Genomic DNA, 21,209 nt, shown 5'->3' with positions numbered 1-21,209 from the left:
GCAGGCCACGCCCATTGCTCACTCTGATTGGTTGGAGGACCAACCACCCACTCATTCCCCCGGTTCTTCCTATTGTTCTGGAGCTGCCGTTAATCAGCTTGGCATTGTGAGCTGCCAAGAGGTGTGGAGGCAGCAGGTTAATAAACCCCGCAGGGTGGGGAGCGGCTCCTGGGTTCACCCTGGCCAGAAAGCCCAGTGTAAGTGGAAAACTCCGGGAGGAACAGCAAGAGCTGGGAACTCTCAGGGAGCGTCTGTAAATGGAGGAAAAATGGAGACTGGTCACGGAGCATCTGTAAATGGAGAATTGGAGACAGGTCAGGGAGGGTCTGTAAACAGAGGAGAAATGGCGACTGGTCAGGTAGCAGCCATAGAGAAAGAAGAAACGGGACTTGTTATACAGCATTTCTAAATGAATGAGAAATTGACTCAGGTCAGGGAACATCTGTAAGTGGGGAGTCAGACACAGAGACTAAGAGAGTGAGTGAGAGACAGGCAGCGAGAGACAGATGTGAATGTCAAAACTTGAGATGTAGCTGAGATAACGATCAGTCATGATGTAATTGAATGGCAGAACAGGCTTGAAGGGCTAAATGTCCTTGTCCCATTCATGTGTTCCTCGATTTTACACGATCACTGAGACTGATGCCCTGAGGCTCCTCTCACAATCCCAGGACCTTCTATTCCTGACACTTATGGAGCAAGGGTATTCAGGGTGGTGTAGACAGGACAACAACCTCCCCTTCATAGACACATGATCCCAACTGTGAGGCGATGGCATGTCCAGGAGAACGATGGGTGGACACAGTGTATGTTGTCATTTTAATGATAATCCTACCCTCAATAAATAAACAGGAGTGAAATGAGGTCCTTCAATTAAACATTAATTTTAATTTGCAGCAAATCAGATCTGGGATTTCTCAAACATGAATGTCGAAATTGCCCATGTTATTGGGACTGGTGAAACTGTAAGTTTTTTGTATGTTTAGGTGGGACATTGACTAGTCTTTGACCCACAAGGTACAGACTCCGGTTTCTTAAATTAAGATAGAGAGTTTATTAAGTATAGCAAGAATATACAAACAATACTTAACCAACTGCAGTAGTTATAGAGCAGAGTGCCCTTGGTTCTTATTTCCTGAGCTGCTTTGGCGCAGTCTTCACTCTTGAGGTGTTCTGTTGACTGAAGGGTGGTCTCTTCTTTGAATTAGAGTATGCCATGATGCCTCTCAGCACCTGTCATTTATCCCCCCCACCCACTCCCCCCTCTGAGGTTTTCTTGACTCCATATTAGGTTACATTCTTCCTTAGCCCTTTCGATTGGTCAAGTATGACCTCACCTTTCACACATTCTCTTTTCTTGATTAGTTTATAATAGTTAGATTGGCCATATATAACCTCACCTTCCATATATTGATACATATTCAAAGTATAACTATTCCCGAGCATAACTGCAACATCACTTAAAATCATTCTACTTGAAAACACAGCACCTCATGTGAATTCTATCAGGCCATAACTTGCAGATATTCATCCAAAAGATTAAACATGGCAGTTGTTAACCCTTTAGTTGTCACAGAACAGGACAGGGCTTGGCCCTGCAGCAAGAGGACAGGACAGGCCCTCTGGGAGGTGATCTCACGCTGAATTAAACTCAAATGTATCATTTTCATTATTTAATTAATTTTACATTGAGACTCAGTGGATATTTCCTGTCGGGTTACATTTCAGCTGAATGGAGGATAAAAGTTTTCAAATCACCAATCACATCATAGAGTCGTACAGCATAGAAACAGGCCCTTCAGCCCACTGCGTCCATGCCGACCATAATGCCTATCTATACTAATCCCACCTGCCTGCATTAATTCCATATCCCTCTATGCCTTGCTCATTCAAGTACCTGTCCAGATGCCTCATAAATGTTGCTACTGTTCCTGCCTCCACAACCTCCTCTGGCAGCTCATTCCAGATACCCACTATTCTTTGTGTGAAACATTTACCCCTTTGATCCCCTTTAAACCTCCTCCCTCTCACCTTAAATCTATGCCCTCTAGATTTAGTCACCCCTACCATGGGAAACAGACTCTGGCTATCTACCCTATCTATGCCTCTCATAATTTTATATACCTCTATCATGTCCCCTTTCAGCCTCCTTCGCTCGAGGGAAACAGACCCAGCCTATCACATCTCTCTTTATAACTCAAGCCCTCCAAACCAGGCAACATCCTTGTGAATCTTTTCTGCACCTTCTCTAGCTTAATCACATCTTTCCTATAGTGTGGCGACCAGAACTGCACACAGTACTCCCAATGTGGCCTAACTAACGTTATGTACAACTGTAACATGACGTCCCAACTCTTGTACTCAATGCCTCGGCCGATGAAGGCAAGCATGCCATACGCCTTCTTCACCACCCTGTCTACCTGTGTTGCTACTTTCAGGGAGCTATGAACTTGTACGCCAAGGTCTCTCTGCTCAACAACACTCCCCAGGGCCCTGCCATTCACTGTATATGACCTGCCCTGGTTTATCTTCCCAAAATGCATCACTTTGCACTTGTCTACGTTAAATTCCATTTGCCAATCCCTTGCCCACTTTCCCAGTTGATCTATATCCTGTTGTAACCTTAGACAACCTTCTTCACTGTCCACTATACCACCAATTTTGGTGTCATCTGCAAACTTACTAATCATACCCCCTACATTCACATCCAAGTCATTTATATGACAAACAACAGAGGGCCCAGCACTGATCCCTGCGGCACACCACTGGTCACCGGCCTCCAATCTGAAAAACAACCCTCCACTACCACCCTCTGCCTCCTATCACCAAGCCAATTTTGTATCCAGTTGGCTAGCTCACCCTGGATCCCATGTGTTCGAACCTTCTGGACCAACCTACCATGCGGGACCTTGTCAAAGGCCTTGCTAAAGTCCATGTAGACAACGTTCATCACCCTGCCCTCGTCAATCCTCTTGGTCACCTCCTCAAAATACTCAATCAAATTCGTGAGACGTGATTTGCCATGCACAAAGCCATGCTGACTATCCCTAATCAGACCTTGCCTTTCCAAATGCATATAAATCCTGTCTCTCAGAATCCCTTCCAATAACTTTCCCACCACTGATGTAAGGCTCACCGGCTGTAGTTCCCTGGCTTATCCCTGCTGCCCTTCTGAAATAAAGGCACAACATTAACTATCCTCCAGTCTTCCGGTACCTCACCCGTGGCTAACGATGATACAAAAATCTCTGCCAGGGCCCCAGCAATCACCTCCCTTGCTTCCCATAGCATCCTAGGATACACCTTAATGCACTTCGAAACCTCCAACACCTTCTCCCTTGTAATGTTGATATGCTCCAGGATATCGCTGTTCCCTCCCTTGAACTCACTAGCTTCCATGACCTTCTCCATGGTAAGTACGCATGAGAAATATTCATTTAAGACCTCTCCCATTTCCCATGGCTCCACACATAGATTAATGCACTGATCCTTAAGGGGACCTACTCTCTCCCTAGCTACCCTTTTACTCTTCATATACTTAGAGAATCTTTTTGGATTTTCCTTTATCTTATCTGCCAAGGAAATCTCATGGCCCCTTTTCACCCTCCTAATTTCCTTCTTAAGTGTACTCCTACATCCCCTATACATCTCGAGGGACTCGCTTGATCACAGCTGCCGATACCTGACATATGCCTCCTTCTTTGTCCTGACCAGACACTCAATATCCCTCGTCAACCAAGGTTCCCTAAACTTGCCAGCCTTGCCCTTCCATCTAACAGGAACATGCCGGCCCTGAACTCTTCTTATCTCACTTTGAAAAGCCTCCCACTTGCCAGACGTCCCTTTACCTGTAAACAGCCTCTCCCATTCAACTTTTGAGTTCCTGTCTGATGCCATCGAAATTAGCCTTCCCCCAATTTAGGACTTCAACCTGAGGACCAGTCCTATCCTTTTCCATAACTATCTTGAAGCTAATAGAGTTATGGTCACTGGTCCCAAAGTGTTCCCCCACTGACACATCAACCACCTGCCCAGCCTCATTTCTTTAGAGGAGGTCAGGTGTAGCCCCTTCTCTAGTAGGGCCATCCACATACTGCTTCAGAAAACTATCCTGGACACACTTAACAAATTCTTCCCCATCTGATCCCTTAGCACTAAGGCAGTCCCAGTAAATATTAGGAAGTTAAAATCACCTACTATTACAACCCTATAATTCCTACACCTATCTGTGATTTCCCGACATATATGCTCCTCCACTTCCCTCTGACTATTGGGGGGCCTATAGTATAATCCCATCAAAGTGATCACCCCTTTCTTATTTCTAAGTTCTACCCATATGGCCTCGCTGGACATTCCCCCCGGGATATCCTCTCTAAGTACTGCCGTGATGTCCTCCCTAATCAATAGTGCAACTCCCCCTCCTCTCTTACCTCCACCTCTGTTACGCCGGAAGGATCGGTACCCCGGAACATTGAGCTGCCAGCCCTGCCCATCCCTCAACCACGTTTCCGTAATAGCTATAATATCACAATCCTATGCACCGATCCATGCTCTGAGTTCATCTGCCTTACCTGTAAGGCTTCTTACATTAAAGTAAATACAGTTTAACCTGCCAGACCTTCCACGCTCCCTGTCCTGCCCCTGCCCGGCCTGCCTACTGGACTTGCTTGCTTTAACCTCTACATTTGCCTCAACTATCTCATCGGAGAGACTACTATTTTGGGTCCCACCCCCCTGCCAGACTAATTTAAACCCTCCCAGGTAGTACCAGCAAACCTCCTCGCAAGGATATTAGTCCCCTTCCAGTTTAGATGCAACCTGTCCCTCTTGTGCAGGTCACCTCTGCACCAGAAGAGATCCCAATGATCCAAGTAGCTGAAGCCCTCCCACCTACACCAGCTCTTCAGCCACGCATTCATTTGCCTTATCCTCCTATTCCTACCCTCACTAGCACGTGGCACAGGGAATAATCCTGAGATTGCAATCCTAGAGGCCCTGCTTTTTAACCTTCTGCCTAACTCCTGATATTCACTTTGCAGGACCTCATCTCTCTTCCTGCCTATGTCGTTAGTACCAATATGGACCACGACCTCTGGCTGCTCACCCTCCCCTTTCAGAATGTCCTGCAGCCGCTCCGAGACATCCTTGACCCGAGCACCAGGGAGGCAACATACCATCCTAGAGTCTCGTTTGCGGCCACAGAAACGCCTATCTGCACCCCTTACGATGTTCATTATATTGAACAGCCCTGGTAAATTTTCCTGCAAGTCCCCTTGAGCAGGACACTGATGAACTTTGCATTCAGAAATGTAAATTTACAAAGAGTTTATCGTATCATTTAGGTGTGGAGTGGGGGGGAGGGGTCTGTGATTACTAATCATTTGAAAAGGGGTCCTTCAACCAAAAAACTTTGAGAACCACTGCTGTCGATTCAATATAACTCTATGTACTCACTGTAATTCTATGTAACTCTGTGTTACTATGTCTTTGGCCCCTAACATAGCTGGAAAACCTTTCGCTATTATCACCACAATGGTACAACCATCTTCTTTTCAAAAGATATCTCAGCTTCTCTGCTGCTTTTTGTCTCCCACAATTGTGGGATATTTGTCCCTGTTCTCTCAGAAACGGAATCCATCTTGATCTAAACTGGGTTCCATCTAAGACAGTTCAGGGAGTCAGGCATCATTCACCCCTAGATATTCACTGGCAGGGAAAACCCCAGATAGTTCCTCAGTAAGGATTTCTCTGGTTCCTCACCATGTAGCTGTCAGGATACTGAAACCCTGCATTCTTACAGTCCACTCCTGGAGGCCCCGCTCCCTGAGCCTACAACCTTTAACAGGGTCAATGGTGGAGTTCCACAGGACAATTGATCCCAGAGTAACTGTCAGGATCGCACCCCCGTGTACGTTCAGGGTCATGTATTTTTAGTTATTCTGGTGTGTAACACTTACACATCAATAAAACAGGGAATTCCTGGAAACGCGCTGCAGGTTCTTCTTTATCTGGAGATCAAATATATGTTGTATAATTGGACCAGCAGTTAGCAGGCTCCTGTGAACTCCTCCATCTGCTATTTTAATGCAGAATTTATCTAATTTATTTTAAATGGGTATGTTTTAAATGGGTTAACACCTGCCTTGAAATGGTCGACTCAGGGCTGTTACACAAACACACTACAGTTTTGTACAGAAATCACCACAGTCATTTTCAGACTAAAACTTAAACCTGCCGTTTCACTTTCAGTCTGGAACAGATCACAGTTTTACCCCAATCTCTGATTTGACAGCACGTTTCCAGCATTCACTGTTGTTCTTCCTGACTCTAAACACAGTTGTAAAGGAGCCTTCTGTTCTGTGCCCAGGAGCTCTGAACCATGGAAGAGAGCGGCTGGGACACATTTCTTACACACCTCAGGATTAACCCACACGGGGACTTTGCTGTTAGTGAAGAGAGACAAGAAAGACCAAAGTGCTGTTTGTCCCTGTCAGTGTGACCCTAAAGGACTGTGTCCCGGCTGAAGTTCTGTTCCTGCCGTATGATCCTCCCCCCAGATTGTCCTTTCTGAGCTCCACCCAGGCAATGCTAAACACTCAGGTGGGAAAAACAAAAATCTGCAGCACTGTGTTTAAAACAAAGCTGATTTATTTCACATTTATCCAGAATGTTAAACTCCAACCCAGTTATAGTGATTATTCTCATCTACAGAAACAAACACCAACTGCCATAATAGAAACATAGAAAAGTTATGGCACAGAAAGAGGCCATTCAGCCCATCATGTCTACACTGGCCATTAAGAGTTATCCAGTCTCATCCCCTTTCCAGCTCATGGTCTGTAACCTCGCATGTTACAGCTCCTCAATTGCAGCTTCAGGTACTTGTTAAATGTGATGAGGGTTGCTGCCTCTATCACCGTTTCAGACAGTGATTTCCAGACACCAAACCCCCCAACCCTCTGGGTGAAAAGATTTCTCAACTGTCTTCCAATGCATCTGCCAATTACTTGAAATTTATGTCCCCTGGTCATTGACCTCTCTGATAACAGAAATAGATCCTTCCCATCCACTCTATCTTAGCCCCTCAATTTTATACACCTCAGCCTCCTTTGTTTCAAAGAAAACAACCGTAGCCTAACCAATCTTTCCTCACAGCTAAAATTCTCCAATCCTGGCAACATCCTTGTAAATCTCCTCCATACCTTCTCTCATACAATCACATCTTTCCTGTAATGCAGTGAGCAGAACTGCCCGCAGTACTCCAGCTGTGGCCTAACCAGTGTTTTATACAGTTCCAGTATATACTTCCAGCTCTTATATCCTATGCCTCGGCCAATAAAAGCAAGCATCCCTTATGCCTTCTTAACCACCTTATCTACCTGTCCAGCCACCTTCAGGAATTTGTGGACATGCACTCCAAGGTCCCTCTATTCCTCTACACTTCTCAGTGTCCTACCCTTCATTGTGTATTCCCTTGCCTTGTTAGCTGTTCCCAAATTCATTTCCTTGCACTTGTCCAGATTGAATTACATTTGCCACTGTTCAGCCCACCTGACCAGTCCATTGATATCTTCCTGCAGTCTACAGCTTTCTTCCTCATTGTCAACCACACGGTCACTTTTTGTCTCATCTGTAAACTTCTTAATTATGTTCCCTACATTTAAGTCAAAATCATTTATTTATATATTTACAAAAAACAAGAGACCTGGTACTGAGCGCTGTGGAACGCCACTGAAAACTGTATTCCAGTCATGATTCAGTTCTGGATGTGATTAACAGCACAGTGGTGCAGTGGTTATCACCGCAGCCTCATAGCTCCAGTAACCTGGGTTCAGTTCTGGGTACTGCCTGTGCAGAGTTGGCAAGTTCTCCCTGTGACTGTGTGGGTTTCCGCCGGCTGCACTTGTTTCCTCCCACAGCCAAAGACTTACAGGTTGTTAGGTAAATTGGCCATTGTAAATTTCCCCTAGTGTAAGTAGGTGGTTGGGAAGTGGTAGGGAATATGGGATTAATGTAGGATTAGTATAAATGGGTGGTTGGCACAGACTCGGTGGGCCGAAGGGCCTGTTTCAGTGCTGTATCTAAAAATAAAAAACAGCAGAATCCAATCTGTGCCTCTTTATGTGAACTCGTTGGTGTGTCAGAAGGTGGGACAACTGAGTGAATCCTTTCCCACACACAGAGGAGGTGAGTGGCCTTTCCCCAGTGTGAACTCACTTGTGTCTCAGCAAATCTTTTGTATTTTGAAATCTCTTCTCAGTCGGAACATGGAAATGGTCTCTGATCTGTGTGAACAAGCTGGTGACTCAGAAGGTGGGATGACCGAGTGAATCGTTTCCCGCACTCTAAGCAGGTGAATGGTCTCTCCCCAGTGTGAGTACGTTGGTGGATCTGTAGATCCCTTTTCCTTTTAAAGCTCTTCTCACAGTCAGAACATTTAAATGGTCTCTCCCCAGTGTGAACTCTGTGGTGTGCCAGAAGGTGGGATGACTGAGTGAATCCCTTCCCACACATGGAGCAGGTGAACGGCCTCTCCCCAGCATGAGTGAGTTGATGTTTCAGTAAATCCTTGTTGCTTTTGAATTTCCTCTCACAGACAGAACATTGAAATGGTCGGTTATCAGTGTAAATACATTGGTGTCATTGAGCTGGGATGAGGTGTGTTTGTTGTGAATGTCTGCATAAAAGCGAGATTTTTTCATTTCGTGACAAGGAATCCAACCTGAGCCCTGGCAGTGAAAGCGCCAAATCCTAACCAGCAGGGAAGCTCTGCAATGCTGCTTCAGGTTAGCTGCTTTTCTCATTTTACTTTCAGCTGGAAATTTCAGTGATTCTGTGAAGATTCAATTTCATGTTGTAAATTTCTATGATTCTATGAAGATTCAAGTTCTGCCGCGGTCATGTTACTCACAGAATAAAAGCAAAATACTGCGGATGCTGGAAATCTGAAACAAAAACAAGAAATGCTGGATTCACTCAGCAGGTCTGGCAGCATCTGTGGAAAGAGAAGCAGAGTTAACGTTTCGGGTCAGTGACCCTTCTTCGGAACTGACAAATATTAGAAAAGTCACAGATTATAAACAAGTGAGGTGGGGGTTGGGCAAGAGATAACAAAGGAGAAGGTGCAGATTGGACCAGGCCACATCGCTGACCAAAAGGTCACGGAGCAAAGGCAAACAATATGTTAATGGTGTGTTGAAAGACAAAGCATTAGTACAGATTAGGTGTGAATATACTGAATATTGAACATCAGCAAGTGCAAACCTGAAGAAAAACAACCTGAAAAAAACAGTGGGTAAGCAAACTGAACAAACTAAGATGAAATGAAATAAATGCAAAAAAAGATTGTAAAAAATGTAAAAAGGAATGCAAAAAAAAGGGAAGAGAAAATAACTAAAAATGACTAAAAATGAAAGTAAAGTGGGGGGCTGTCATGCTCTGAAATTATTGAACTCAATGTTCAGTCCGGCAGGCTGTAGTGTGCCTAATCGGTAGATGAGATGCTGTTCCTCGAACTTGCGTTGATGTTCACTGGAACACTGCAGCAATCCCAGGACAGAGATGTGAGCATGAGAGCAGGGGGGAGTGTTGAAATGGCAAGCAACCGGAAGCTCAGGGTCCTGCTTGCGGACTGAGCGGAGATGTTCCGCAAAGCGGTCACCCAGTCTGCGCTTGGTCTCCCCAATGTAGAGGAGACCACACTGTGAGCAGCGAATACAGTATACTACATTGAAAGAAGTACAAGTAAATCACTGCTTCACCTGAAAGGAGTGTTTGGGGCCTGGGATAGTGAGGAGAGAGGAGGTAAATGGGCAGGTATTACACCTCCTGCGATTGCAAGGGAAGGTGCCCTGGGACGGGGACGAGGTGGTGGGGGTAATGGAGGAGTGGACCAGGGTGTCGCGGAGGGAACGATCCCTTCGGAATGCTGACAGGGGAAGGGAGGGGAAGATGCGACTGGTAGTGGCATCACGCTGGAGGTGGCGAAAATGGCGGAGGATGATCCTTTGGATATGGAGGCTGGTGGGATGAAAAGTGAGGACAAGGAGAACCCTGTCACGGTTCTGGGAGGGAGGGGAAGGGGTGAGGGTAGAGGTGCGGGGAATGGGTCGGACACGGTTGAGGGCCCTGTCAACCACAGTGGGGGGAAATCCTCGGTTGAGGAAAAAGGAGGTCATATCAGAAGCACCGTCATGGAAGGTAGCATCATCAGAGCAGATGCGTCGGAGACGGAGAAACTGGGAGAATGGAATGGAGTCCTTACAGGAGGTAGGGTGTGAAGAAGTGTAGTCGAGGTAGCTGTGGGAGTCAGTGGGCTTATAATGGATATTGGTAGACAACCTATCCCCAGAGATGGAGACAGAGAAGTCGAGGAAGGGAAGGGAAGTGTCAGAGATTGACCATGTAAAGGTGAGAGAAGGGTGGAAATTGGAAGCAAAGTTGATAACGTTTTCTAGTTCGGGGCGGGAGCAGGAAACGGCACCGATACAGTCATCAATGTACCGGAAAGAGTTGGGGGACGGGGTCCTGAGTAGGACTGGAACAAAGAATGCTCGACATATCCCACAAAAAGACAGGCATAACTAGGACCCATGCGGGTACCCATAGCGACACCTTTACTCACAGAAGTCTGGTTCAAATTAATGAAACTAAACGGCATTCTCACTCATTCGCTGTAGGTGCCATTTTCCTTAAAACATTGCAAGGGTCTTTATTAAAATACATTTTGCTTTTTTTCAGTGTTTATTTCTCACTTTTTTTGCATTTTGTTTAGTTTATAACAAGTCTAATTTCTAATTGATGCCAATAAATTTTAATGTTTCCAATTTGGCAAAAGGAGCTTCACATCAATCATTTTAATAGAATACAGCAGATGTTTTTTCTGATTCGTTTGCAAGTCAGTGATGTCCCCAAGCAGCCAACTGATGAAAGCAGAATCAAATGGCCTGGAGTAGGGTTTGAAACTGCACACAAAATACCATGTCCAACACTTTAACCACTCGGCCATCACAGCTAAATAAGTACTATATGCTCCCGCTGTTGAGATTGTCTCCTGGCTCCACCCTCGGTGTATCTGCAGCCAGTGATCCCCCGGCTTTATTAACCCACCACGCTCTCTGCCTCGGGCCCTGCCGACAGCGCATGCTCAGCTCACTCCGTCCTGATTGACGGCAGCCCCTGACCAATAGGAAGAGCGGGGGATTGGAGGACCAAGCGGCGGGTGGATCGTTCAGCCAATCGGAGCGAGGGAGGGGCGGGGCTTGTGGCCAGCAGCCGGAGTGGCCGCGCTCTCTCGCTATTGGTCCCGAGCTTCCGTCAATCACAGTGTGAGCTGTCAGCGCGAGGTCGTTGGCGGGTGCTTCAAGCACCGGGTGCGCAGGCGCAGTGCGGAACAGTGTTTGGACTGGACGGTGGAGTCCGCGTCGGATCCACAGTGGGTGAGAAATCACCGATTGTAGGAGAGGAATGGAGCGAGCGGGGGTGGGGAGGCTTCAGAAACACCCGGTGTAGGCCTCAACATCCCCAATCAGAGGCTGCCGGTCCCGCGTTTGCACCGAGCGGAGCAGCAACTGCGGGGCTTCTCCCGGTGACAGGCCCGGGGTTAATGGCCGCCAGATTTCCAGCTCTTTTGGAGGAAATAAGGATTAATAAATTGTAACATCAAAGGAGAAAACTTTAAAGGAAACTGAGCTCAGTTATAAAGGAGCCTGAGGGGAGGGGAGGGGAGGAACCATTTGGGACACAGCACAGGGCAGGAGATCCCCCCTCCCCATAAAGGCCTGCTCAGGTCAGGGAAATAAAACCTGAGCCGAACCCGACCCGACCACTGGAATGTTCAATTTACCTTGCGACTCCGAATCTGCAGGAAGCTGCAGCATGAGCGCAATGAAGTCGTAGAGACGCTCACTCACTCACTGCGCAGACTCGGAGGTACCCGCTTTGACATCCCGCACTCCCAGCTCAGTTCAGCTTTTCAAGTTTTGACACTTACCAGCAGAGCAAAATGCAATGCTTACTGTGTGTCCCCAATCCAGACCTGGCCCGACCCCGAAAGCCAGACCGGAAGAGCGGTCCAACCTGACCCAGAACTGACACATCGTCAGGTTCGGGTCGGGTATTGGGCCTTTCCTCTCCCACTCCCTGGTTCCACAAAGACTCGCCTTGGACTGGGCCACACCTGGGCAGGGCTGGCTCAAGGTGCAGGAAGCTGCTAGGCTGAGCTGTGGACTGGGAGGGGTGGGTGGGTTGACTGACAGGCCTGGGGAGGGGATATCAGGGCAGGTACACACACTGCTCCCCCGTTTACTCCCGGGACGTTTTACTGGAGTTGTGTTGCTGAGTGTTTCTAAATTCTGTTTCCCTATCCTGGTAATGTTGGTGGGTTGTAGGTTATTGTGAGCGTTGGACTATATTGTTTCTCCTCATTCATCCTCCTCCCACTCCGGGTTTCGGGCTGCAGGCTCCGGCGTCTCGATGTGCCTGAAATGTTAACTCTGTTTCTTTCTACAGATGCTGCCTGACCTGAGTATTTCCAGTATTTTCTCCTTTTATTTCTGATTTCCCTAGCTGTAGTATTTTGTTCTTGTTTTATTGCAGGCATTGCTCAGAGAACTGAGTTGAGAAACACAAACGGACCAATTAAGAGCCAGTTTGTATCAGGGTGGGTGTTGGTCGGGTCCTGACCTCCTGTGTAGGTCCTTTTTTGTTGCATTAGTTGAACTGGAGTGGAGATGGAGGAGCAGCTGCTGGCTTTAATCCCGAGTACTTTTGAGCCCAGTCAGGGCCAACAATTTCCAATGTGAGACTGTTAGGGGAGGTAGATTCCAGAGGAGATGAGGTTGCTAAATGGACACCAACCACTCCGTGTAAAGGAGTATTGTCTAGTAACAAGTATTACTGTAGAGGCTTTTAATCTATTATATATATATATATATATACACAGATTTTTCTTTACTTCATTCTTGGGATATGGATGTTACTAGCCACACCAGCATATATTGTCAATCCCCAGTTGTCCGTTGAGAAGGTGATGGTGGGCCGCCTTCTTGAACCGCTGCAGTCCGTGTGGTGAAGGTGATCCCACAATGGTGTTAGGGAAGGAGTTACAGGATTTTCACCCAGTGATGATGAAGGAACGGTGATATATGTCCAAGTTAACATCCACTTTATGGGCAGCACAGTGGCGCAGTGGTTAGCACCGCAGCCTCACAGCTCCAGCGACCCGGGTTCAATTCTGGGTACTGCCTGTGTGGAGTTTGCAAGTTCTCCCTGTGTCTGCGTGGGTTTCCTCCGGGTGCTCCGGTTTCCTCCCATATGCCAAAGACTTGCAGGTTGATAGGTTAATTGGCCATTATAAATTGCCCCTAGTATAGGTAGGTGGTAGGGGAATGTAAGAACAGATGAGGATGTGGTGGGAATATGGGATTAGTGTAGGATTAGTATAAATGGGTGGTTAATGGTCGGCGCAGACTCGGTGGGCCGAAGGGCCTGTTTCAGTGCTGTATCTCTCAATCTAAAAAATCACTTGTATTTATGTAGCGCCTTTAATGTTATAAAATGTTCCAAGTCTGTTCACAGGAGTGTTATAAATCAACATTTAACACTGAATCACATAAGGATATTAGGGCAGTTGACCAAAAACTTGATCAAAGAGGTGGGTTTTAAGAAGTGTCTGAAGTTCGGAAGGTGAGGTAGAGAGGCGGAGAGGATTAGGGAGGGATTTCCAAATCTTATGGTCTTGGCAGCTGAAGGCCTGGCCACCAGTGGAGGAGCAATGAAAATTGGAGACGCTCAAGATGTCAGAATTAGATGATCCCTGATCTCTCGGAGGATTGTAGGGCTGGAGGAGATTATAGAGATAGTGAGGGGTGAGGGCATGGAGGGATTTGAAAACAAGGATAAGCGTTTTAAAATTGAGGTGCTGCTTAACTGGGAGACTGTGTAGGTCAGCGAGCACAGTGGTAATGGATGAACAGGACTTGCTTTGAGTAAGGACACAGGCAGCAGAGTTTTGGATGATTTCAAGTTTACGGAGGGTAGAATGTGGGAGACCAGCTAGGAGTGTGTTAGAATAGTCAAGTTGAGAGGTAACAAATGCATAGATGTAAGTTTCAGAGGCAGATGAGCTGAGGCAGTGGCGAAGTCGGGCGATGTTACTGAGGTGGAAATAGGTGGTCTGAGTGATGGCACCGATATGCAGTTGGAAGCTCACCTCGGGGTCAAATATAATACCAAGGTTATGAAGGGTCTGGTTTAGCCTCAGACAGTTGCCAGGGAGAGAGATGGGGTCGGTGGCTAGGGAGTGGAATTTGCAGCAGAAACTGAAGACAATGGCTTTAGACTTCCCAATATTTAATTGGAGGAAAATTCTGTTCATTCACTACCGGATGTCAGACAAGTCAGGATGGTGTGTGACTTGGAGGGGAACTTGAAGGTGATGGTGTTCACATACACCTGCTACCCCGGTCCTTCCAGATAATGGAAGTTGAGAGTTTGGGAGGTTCTGGCGAAGTTCTGGTCGAGTTGTCCATATTTAAAATCCCCCTCCCTCGTTCCTGCCTCTCCCTCTCCCCATCTCTCCTCCCATCGGGGGCAGAGTCTTGTGTCGGTCCAGACTGGCTGCAGGTTCCCTTCCCTGAAGGACATTATTGAACCAGTTGGGGTTGTACATCAATCCAGCAGCTTTCATGGTCGCTTTTTCAAGTGCCAGCCCCATGATTTACCAGATTCATTTAGCTCTATTTCACAACCTGCCTTTGTATTTTTGTGGGTTCTCTCATACACTGTTATTCTGTTTTAAATCATTTTCACAAGGTTTTCGAAGAAGAGGAATTACAGCTGTGAAATGCAAAGCAAACGTCAGATCAGGATCTGAAGGAGTCGCCCAATTTATCAGAACCCGAATATTACCGGATTTTGAACATGGAAGGAAAAAGCACCGATCACAATGGAGAGAAACCGTACACGTGTTCTGTGTGTGGACGAGGTTTCAGCCGATCATCTGGCCTGTTGAAACACAAGCGCAGTCACACAGGGGAGCAACTATGTAAATATGGGGATGCTGGAAAGGGTCTGAATTGTCCAGTGGAGCTGGAAACTCATCCACACAGTCACAACCTGGAGAGGCCGTTCACCTGCTTTGAGTGTGGGAAGGGATTCACTAAATCATCCAACCTGCTGAAACACCAACGAGTTCACACTGAAGAGAGACCATTTAGGTGTTCTCATTGTGAGACTGGGTTCAAGCGATCATGTGAACTCACTGTACACCAGCGTATTCACACCGGGGAGAGGCCGTTCACCTGCTCAGAGTGTGGGAAGGGATTCACTAAATCATCCGACCTGGTGAGACACCAACGAGTTCACACTGGGGAGAGGCCGTTCACCTGCTCAGAGTGTGGGAAGGGATTCATTAAATCATCCAACCTGCTGACACACCAACGGGTTCACACTGGGGAAAGACCATTTATATGTCCAGACTGTGGGAATTGCTATAAAAGTTCTGCTGAACTAATGTCCCATCAACGAGTTCACACTGACGAGAGACCGTTCAGGTGCTCTTATTGTGGGACTGGGTTCAAGCGATCATCTGAACTTACTTTACACCAGCGAATTCACACAGGGGAGAGGCCGTTCACCTGCTCAGAGTGTGGTAAAGGATTCACTCGGTCATCTGACCTGCTGACACATCAACGTCTTCACACTGGGGAAAGGCCGTTCACCTGCTCCAAGTGTGGGAAGGGATTCACTCATTCATCCACCCTGCTGACACACCAGCGAGTTCACACTGACGCGAGACCTTTTAAATGTCGAGACTGTGGGAACTGCTATAAAAGTTCTGGGGAACTGATGTCCCATCAACGTGTTCACACTGACGAGCGACCTTTTAAATGTCGAGACTGTGGGAACTGCTATAAAAGTTCCGGGGAACTGATGTCTCATCAACGTGCTCACACTGACGAGAGACCATTCATGTGCTCTCATTGCGGGAGTGGGTTCAAGCGATCATCTGAACTCACTGTACACCAGCGTATTCACACCGGGGAGAGGCCGTTCACCTGCTCAGAGTGTGGGAAGGGATTCACTCGGTCCTCCCACCTGCAGAAGCACCAGCGAGTTCACAAGTAACTCGGGGACGAGAAGTTTCCATTATGTAGTGGATTTCCGACATTGGGGTTCCAGAAATCTACCATTGGCTTCTCCTTTTCCGATCTTGACCAAAGGACTGGCTTTAAAAAAAAAAATTGGAAATTTGAGGGGTCTTGACAGGGTGGATGTGGAAAGGATGTTTCCTCTTGTGGGAGAATCTAGAACTAGGGATCACTGTTTAAAAATAAAAGGTCGCCCATTTAAGACGGAGATGAGGAAATTTTTTTCTTTGAGGTTCATGAGTCTTTGGAACTCTCTTCCTCAAAAGGTGTTGGAAGCAGAGTCTTTGAATATTTTTAAGACAGAGGTAGATAGATTCTTAATAAGCAAGGGGGTGAAAGGATATTGGGGGTAGGCAGAAATGTGGAGTTGAGGTTATAAACAGATCAGTCATGATCTTGTTGAATGGCAGAGCAGGCTTGAGGGGCCGAGTGGCCTCCTCCTGCTCCTAGTTTGTATGTTTTGTTGATGCCGGCCAACCACAAAGCTGCCCGGAGGTCTTTTTACATGTTTTTAAGTCATCTTTATTTTTTTATAGTCTTCCACCTTAGTGGAAATTAACTTCAACCAGGAAAGCAAGTGGGTGGAATTGCATCCTCCTTCACAACTTCAGTGTGTCAGTCTTCTGTAAATGGCCAAAAAGGAGGTGTGTATATACACAGACCAATTCCCAATATTTGTTTTTACCTTCATGGGATATCTTAGCAGAGACCACCTGAGAACTGACTCAGCTCATTTGATATGCCTTAAAGTTAATGGTGCAGAATCAGTAGCTGGCAAGTTGCTGGTCTGCAGCAAAAACATTGGTCTGTCAATAGGAATTTGAAACTTGCTTCCATTTACACAGCAGTGATTTAGGTTTTTAGATTTTAGAGAGAGAGATACAGCACTGAAACAGGCCCTTCGGCCCACCGAGTCTGTGCCGACCATTAACCACCCATTTATACTAATCCTATATTCCTACCACATCTTCACCTGTCCCTATATTTCCCTACCACCTACCTATCCTAGGGACAATTTATAATGGTCAATTAACCTATCAACCTGCAAGTCTTTTGGCTGTGGGAGGAAACCAGAGCACCCGGAGGAAACCCACACAGACACAGGGAGAACTTGCAAACTCCACACAGGCAGTACCCAGAATTGAACCCGGGTCGCTGGAGCTGTGAGGCTGCGGTGCTAACCACTGCGCCACTGTGCCGCCCTAATTGTCAGAAACAATTTTCCTTTCATGAAACCATGTTGACTCTGCCTGATTGTATTATGACATTTACACAGCAGTGTGTGTCTGAAGTAATTTCTGAAAACCCTGCACACACTGGTTACTGCATGTGAATATCCTGCAGTGAGCATAAGCTGTATAAACTGAATATGTCCTGTGCTTTGCAGCAACTGAAGTGATCTGGAATTTCCACTTATCGGTTTGCTCAGGTGTATGGCTGAATTCCATTCATTGTTCATCTCCACTTTCACTGTCTACTGCCCCAGTCACACTGTAAACCTTGAGTCAGTGTGAAGCTGTCTTTTACACCATAGTGATGCAAGGCAAGGAGTATAACTCTGGCCATCTTTCTTCAATGTGTGGTTTGGCATTGCTTAAGATTATCTGGAAAAGGCTGTCCTGCACCACAAGTGCTGTGCATCGGCTACAGTGTAACTGTCCTGTGAGATCTCTGCAGTCACTATAAATGGTCACTGGGCACTGGGCTTCTGAGGCTGATGGCAGAATACTCTGTCAATGTATGAATATATATTTATATCAGTAGGCAGGAAAAAAGTCAGAAGTGCAAGGAGAGAGCCAACTGTGTAACAGCCCCGACAACCAATTTTATCTGCAACACCTGTGAAAGAGTCTGCACTCTAGAATTGGCCTTTATAGCCACTCCAGGCGTTGCTTCACAAACCACTGACCACCTCCAGGCCCTTACCCATTGTCTCTCGAGACAAGGAGGCCAAAGATGAAGATGAAGGATATATTTATATATATATATACACACACACACACACACAGTGCTGCCTTTCTGCAAGCACACACGACAGTTATGATTTTCAGCTCACCTTGCTGTTAAATGCACCAAGTAATGCAGTGGAACAGGAGCCAGGGTGTTCATCACTGTTGGGATATACAGCTCTCCATTGGACCTGCTGCATTGTCACAGGGTCATTACCAAACTTCGGAGCCTGATTTGGGGATGATGCAACAGAACCTCAAACTTGTTATTGTAGAGGTCGTCGTCATCGGCTGTCCCTCGATTCGAAGATGACGTCTACTCAAGGTCACGAGTTTCTGCCATGGGTCTTCAGGTGACTGAACAGGCCGATTCTCGACCTGCAGATCTTTGGGCACGTGGGGCAGGATGTGAGAACTGCCGTGCAGGATTTGTTTCCTAGAGATACAACACTAGTCTCATTACTTTTCCATTGTCACTAGCAAGATCTGGTGCAATTTCTACATTGCATAATATTTGGACCCTTTGAAGAGGGAAAAAAACACATTTTTATTTAGTTTTCATCAAATTATGTTGAGATCAGCCCTGTAAACGAGATTATTTTAGTTTAGATTCTTTGTAATGTGACTATTTTATATTATAAAATCTACCATGAGTCATGATATTTAAAAACAAGTATTTTATCGATAGAGGCACCACATTTGCTCAAGTTAATCAGGTTATTTTTCTCTTTTGTGTTTGGAGGTAAATAATTGTCCAAAAGAAAATTGGGTCAGGAATATCACATGCTCCTAACAGAATGTATGTGATATTCTTGTCCATTTAAGTTAATGGACGTAAATTGGTCAGGCTGCATAACTGACGTACAGTCCTCCCTACCTGGTTTTGCTTTCACCTTTGTTCAGATGATTATGTTTGTTACAGCACAAAATAAGAAAAAATACCCCACTGTGTTCAAGTATCTGGATTGTCAATGTCTCATAAATGTTTACTTTTTATTAATCTATATACCTACTGATTTGTGCACATTGCTTACCAAGATACCAGAATGTACCACCTGGTATGCTTATAAATATTGCTTTCCATTAAAGTTGACACATCTTCACAGAACATCTTTTACATGAGCAAGTTACAAATAGGCAGAAGCAGGATATTGAGAACATGACCAATTATCAGCTGTCGGGTAAGTCTCATGAAATCTTATTCTGAGTACAGTGCAATTTTATTCATTGCATATGCAAAATTGTACGACATTGCCATTACTCAAGCAGTTTGTTTCAATAACTGCTATCATTACATGATTCCTTGAAAAAAACCCAGATTTTTTGTCCTCAGTCACTAATTTTCAGACCTTTTGGTCTTTGGCCATTCTCACCCCTGCGTTTGTTACTTGTTTTGTGAAATACTCTCCCTATTAGTGCTCACCTGCTGGATAACTCTGATTACATTTATATGTGTTTATACATGTTTATAAAGTGTCTGTGAGCCCAGATTTAACTAAGTTGTGATTTGTAACCAATAAATGATGTTTCAGGCATGACTTGTAGTCTGGTATCTTGGTGATTTGTCAAGAAAGATTTAATTCACTCACTCAGCAGCTGGAGAGGAACCAGACTGAGATTTAATGAACATAAGAAATAGGAGCTGGAGGAGGCCATTGGGCCCTTCAAGCCTGCTCTGCCATTCACCAAGATCATGGCTGATTTTCTACCTCAACTCCACCTTCCTGCACTATCCCCATTTCCCTTAATTCCCTTAGTACCCAAAAATCTATCAATCTCTGTTAAATATACTCAATAACTGAGCATCCACAGCTCCCTGGGGTGGACAATTCCAAAGATTCACAACCCTTTCAGTGAAGAAATTTCTCCTCATCTCAGTCCTAAACGGCCAATCCCTTATCCTGAGACTGTGACCTGGTGTTCGAGATTCCCCAGCCAGGGGGAAACATTTTCTCAGCATCTACCTGTCAAGTCCCTTAAAAATTTATGATTCAGTTAGACCACCTCTCATTCTTCTAAACTCCAGGGAATATCGGCCTAGTCTACTCAATCTCTCCTCATAGGAGATGGATCATAGTGGGGGTGCTGTAGCATAGTGATTATGTTACTGAACTAGTAATCCAGAGGCCTAGACTAATGATGCAGAGACATGAAATCAAATCCCACCGCGGCAGTTCAGGCATTTAAACTCAATTAATTAAATAAAGCTGGGATTTTAAAAAAAGCTAGTATCAGAAATGATGAGCATAAAACTACTGGATGGTCCTTAAAAACCCACCTGGTTCACTAATGTCCTTTAGGGAAGGGAATCTGCTGTCCTTACCCGATCTGGCCTATATGTGACTCCAGAACCACAGAGGTGTGGTTGACTCTTAACTGCCGTATGAAATGGCCTAGCAAGCCACTGTTTTATTCAAGGAGACGGCTCACTGCCACTTTCTTGAGGGTAATTAGGAATGGGCAATAAATGCTGGCCTTTCCAGCAATGCCCACGTTCTGTGAATAAATAGAACAATTGTCTCATCCCAGGAACCAGACTAGTGAACCTTCGTTGCATTCCTTCAACGGCACGTGCATCCCTCCTTATGTAAGGAGACCAAAACTGCACACAGTACTCCAGGTGGGGCCTCACCAATGTCCTATATAATTGCAGTAAGGCTTCTTTACTCTTCTACCCCAATCCATTTGAGACAAAAGCTAACATACCATTTGCCTTCCCAATTGTTTGCTGTAGCTGCATGTTAACTTTCTATGATTCATGTACAAGGAAACCAGGTCCCTCTGAATGCAAACATTTCTCAGTCTCTCATCATTCATGGAAAAAAAACTGATTTAAAAAAAAATAATTCCTATAAAAGTGAATGACTTCACACTTTTTTTTTTAGAGATACAGCACTGAAACAGGCCCTTCGGCCCACCGAGTCTGTGCCGAACATCAACCACCCATTTATACTAATCCTACACTAATCCCATATTCCTACCAAACATCCCCACCTGTCCCTATATTTCCCTACCACCTACCTATACTAGTGACAATTTATAATGGCCAATTTACCTATCAACCTGCAAGTCTTTTGGCTTGTGGGAGGAAACCGGAGCACCCGGAGAA

At 45.8% G+C, this 21,209-nt stretch overlaps 1 protein-coding gene across 4 annotated transcripts; it reads left to right on the top strand.

Annotated features, from left to right (window-relative positions):
• Positions 1–119: 119 nt before the first annotated feature.
• LOC137374024 (zinc finger protein 229-like) lies at positions 120–19,628 on the top strand. 4 transcript variants are annotated; one of them, XM_068039799.1, is made up of 3 exons: positions 120–197; positions 8,261–8,353; positions 14,815–19,628. In XM_068039799.1, the coding sequence occupies exon 3, from the start codon at positions 14,923–14,925 to the stop codon at positions 16,126–16,128; it is 1,206 nt and encodes a 401-aa protein (XP_067895900.1). In that variant the 5' UTR covers positions 120–197; positions 8,261–8,353; positions 14,815–14,922; the 3' UTR covers positions 16,129–19,628. The 4 variants fall into 4 exon arrangements, with proteins under 4 accessions (XP_067895900.1, XP_067895902.1, XP_067895899.1 ...); XM_068039801.1 differs by lacking the exon at positions 8,261–8,353 and adding an exon at positions 8,597–8,786 and having other exon boundaries at positions 123–197; XM_068039798.1 differs by lacking the exons at positions 120–197; positions 8,261–8,353 and adding an exon at positions 11,322–11,434.
• Positions 19,629–21,209: the final 1,581 nt, after the last annotated feature.

This window comes from Heterodontus francisci, chromosome 9 (genome assembly GCF_036365525.1).
Source record: "Heterodontus francisci isolate sHetFra1 chromosome 9, sHetFra1.hap1, whole genome shotgun sequence".
NCBI lineage: Eukaryota > Metazoa > Chordata > Chondrichthyes > Heterodontiformes > Heterodontidae > Heterodontus > Heterodontus francisci.
This window is presented reverse-complemented; position numbering and strand designations above follow the sequence as displayed.

Coding starts and splice junctions, on each gene's coding strand:
- LOC137374024 (XM_068039799.1), top strand. CDS start 14,923: ATGGAAGGAAAAAGCACCGATCACAATGGAGAGAAACCGTACACGTGT.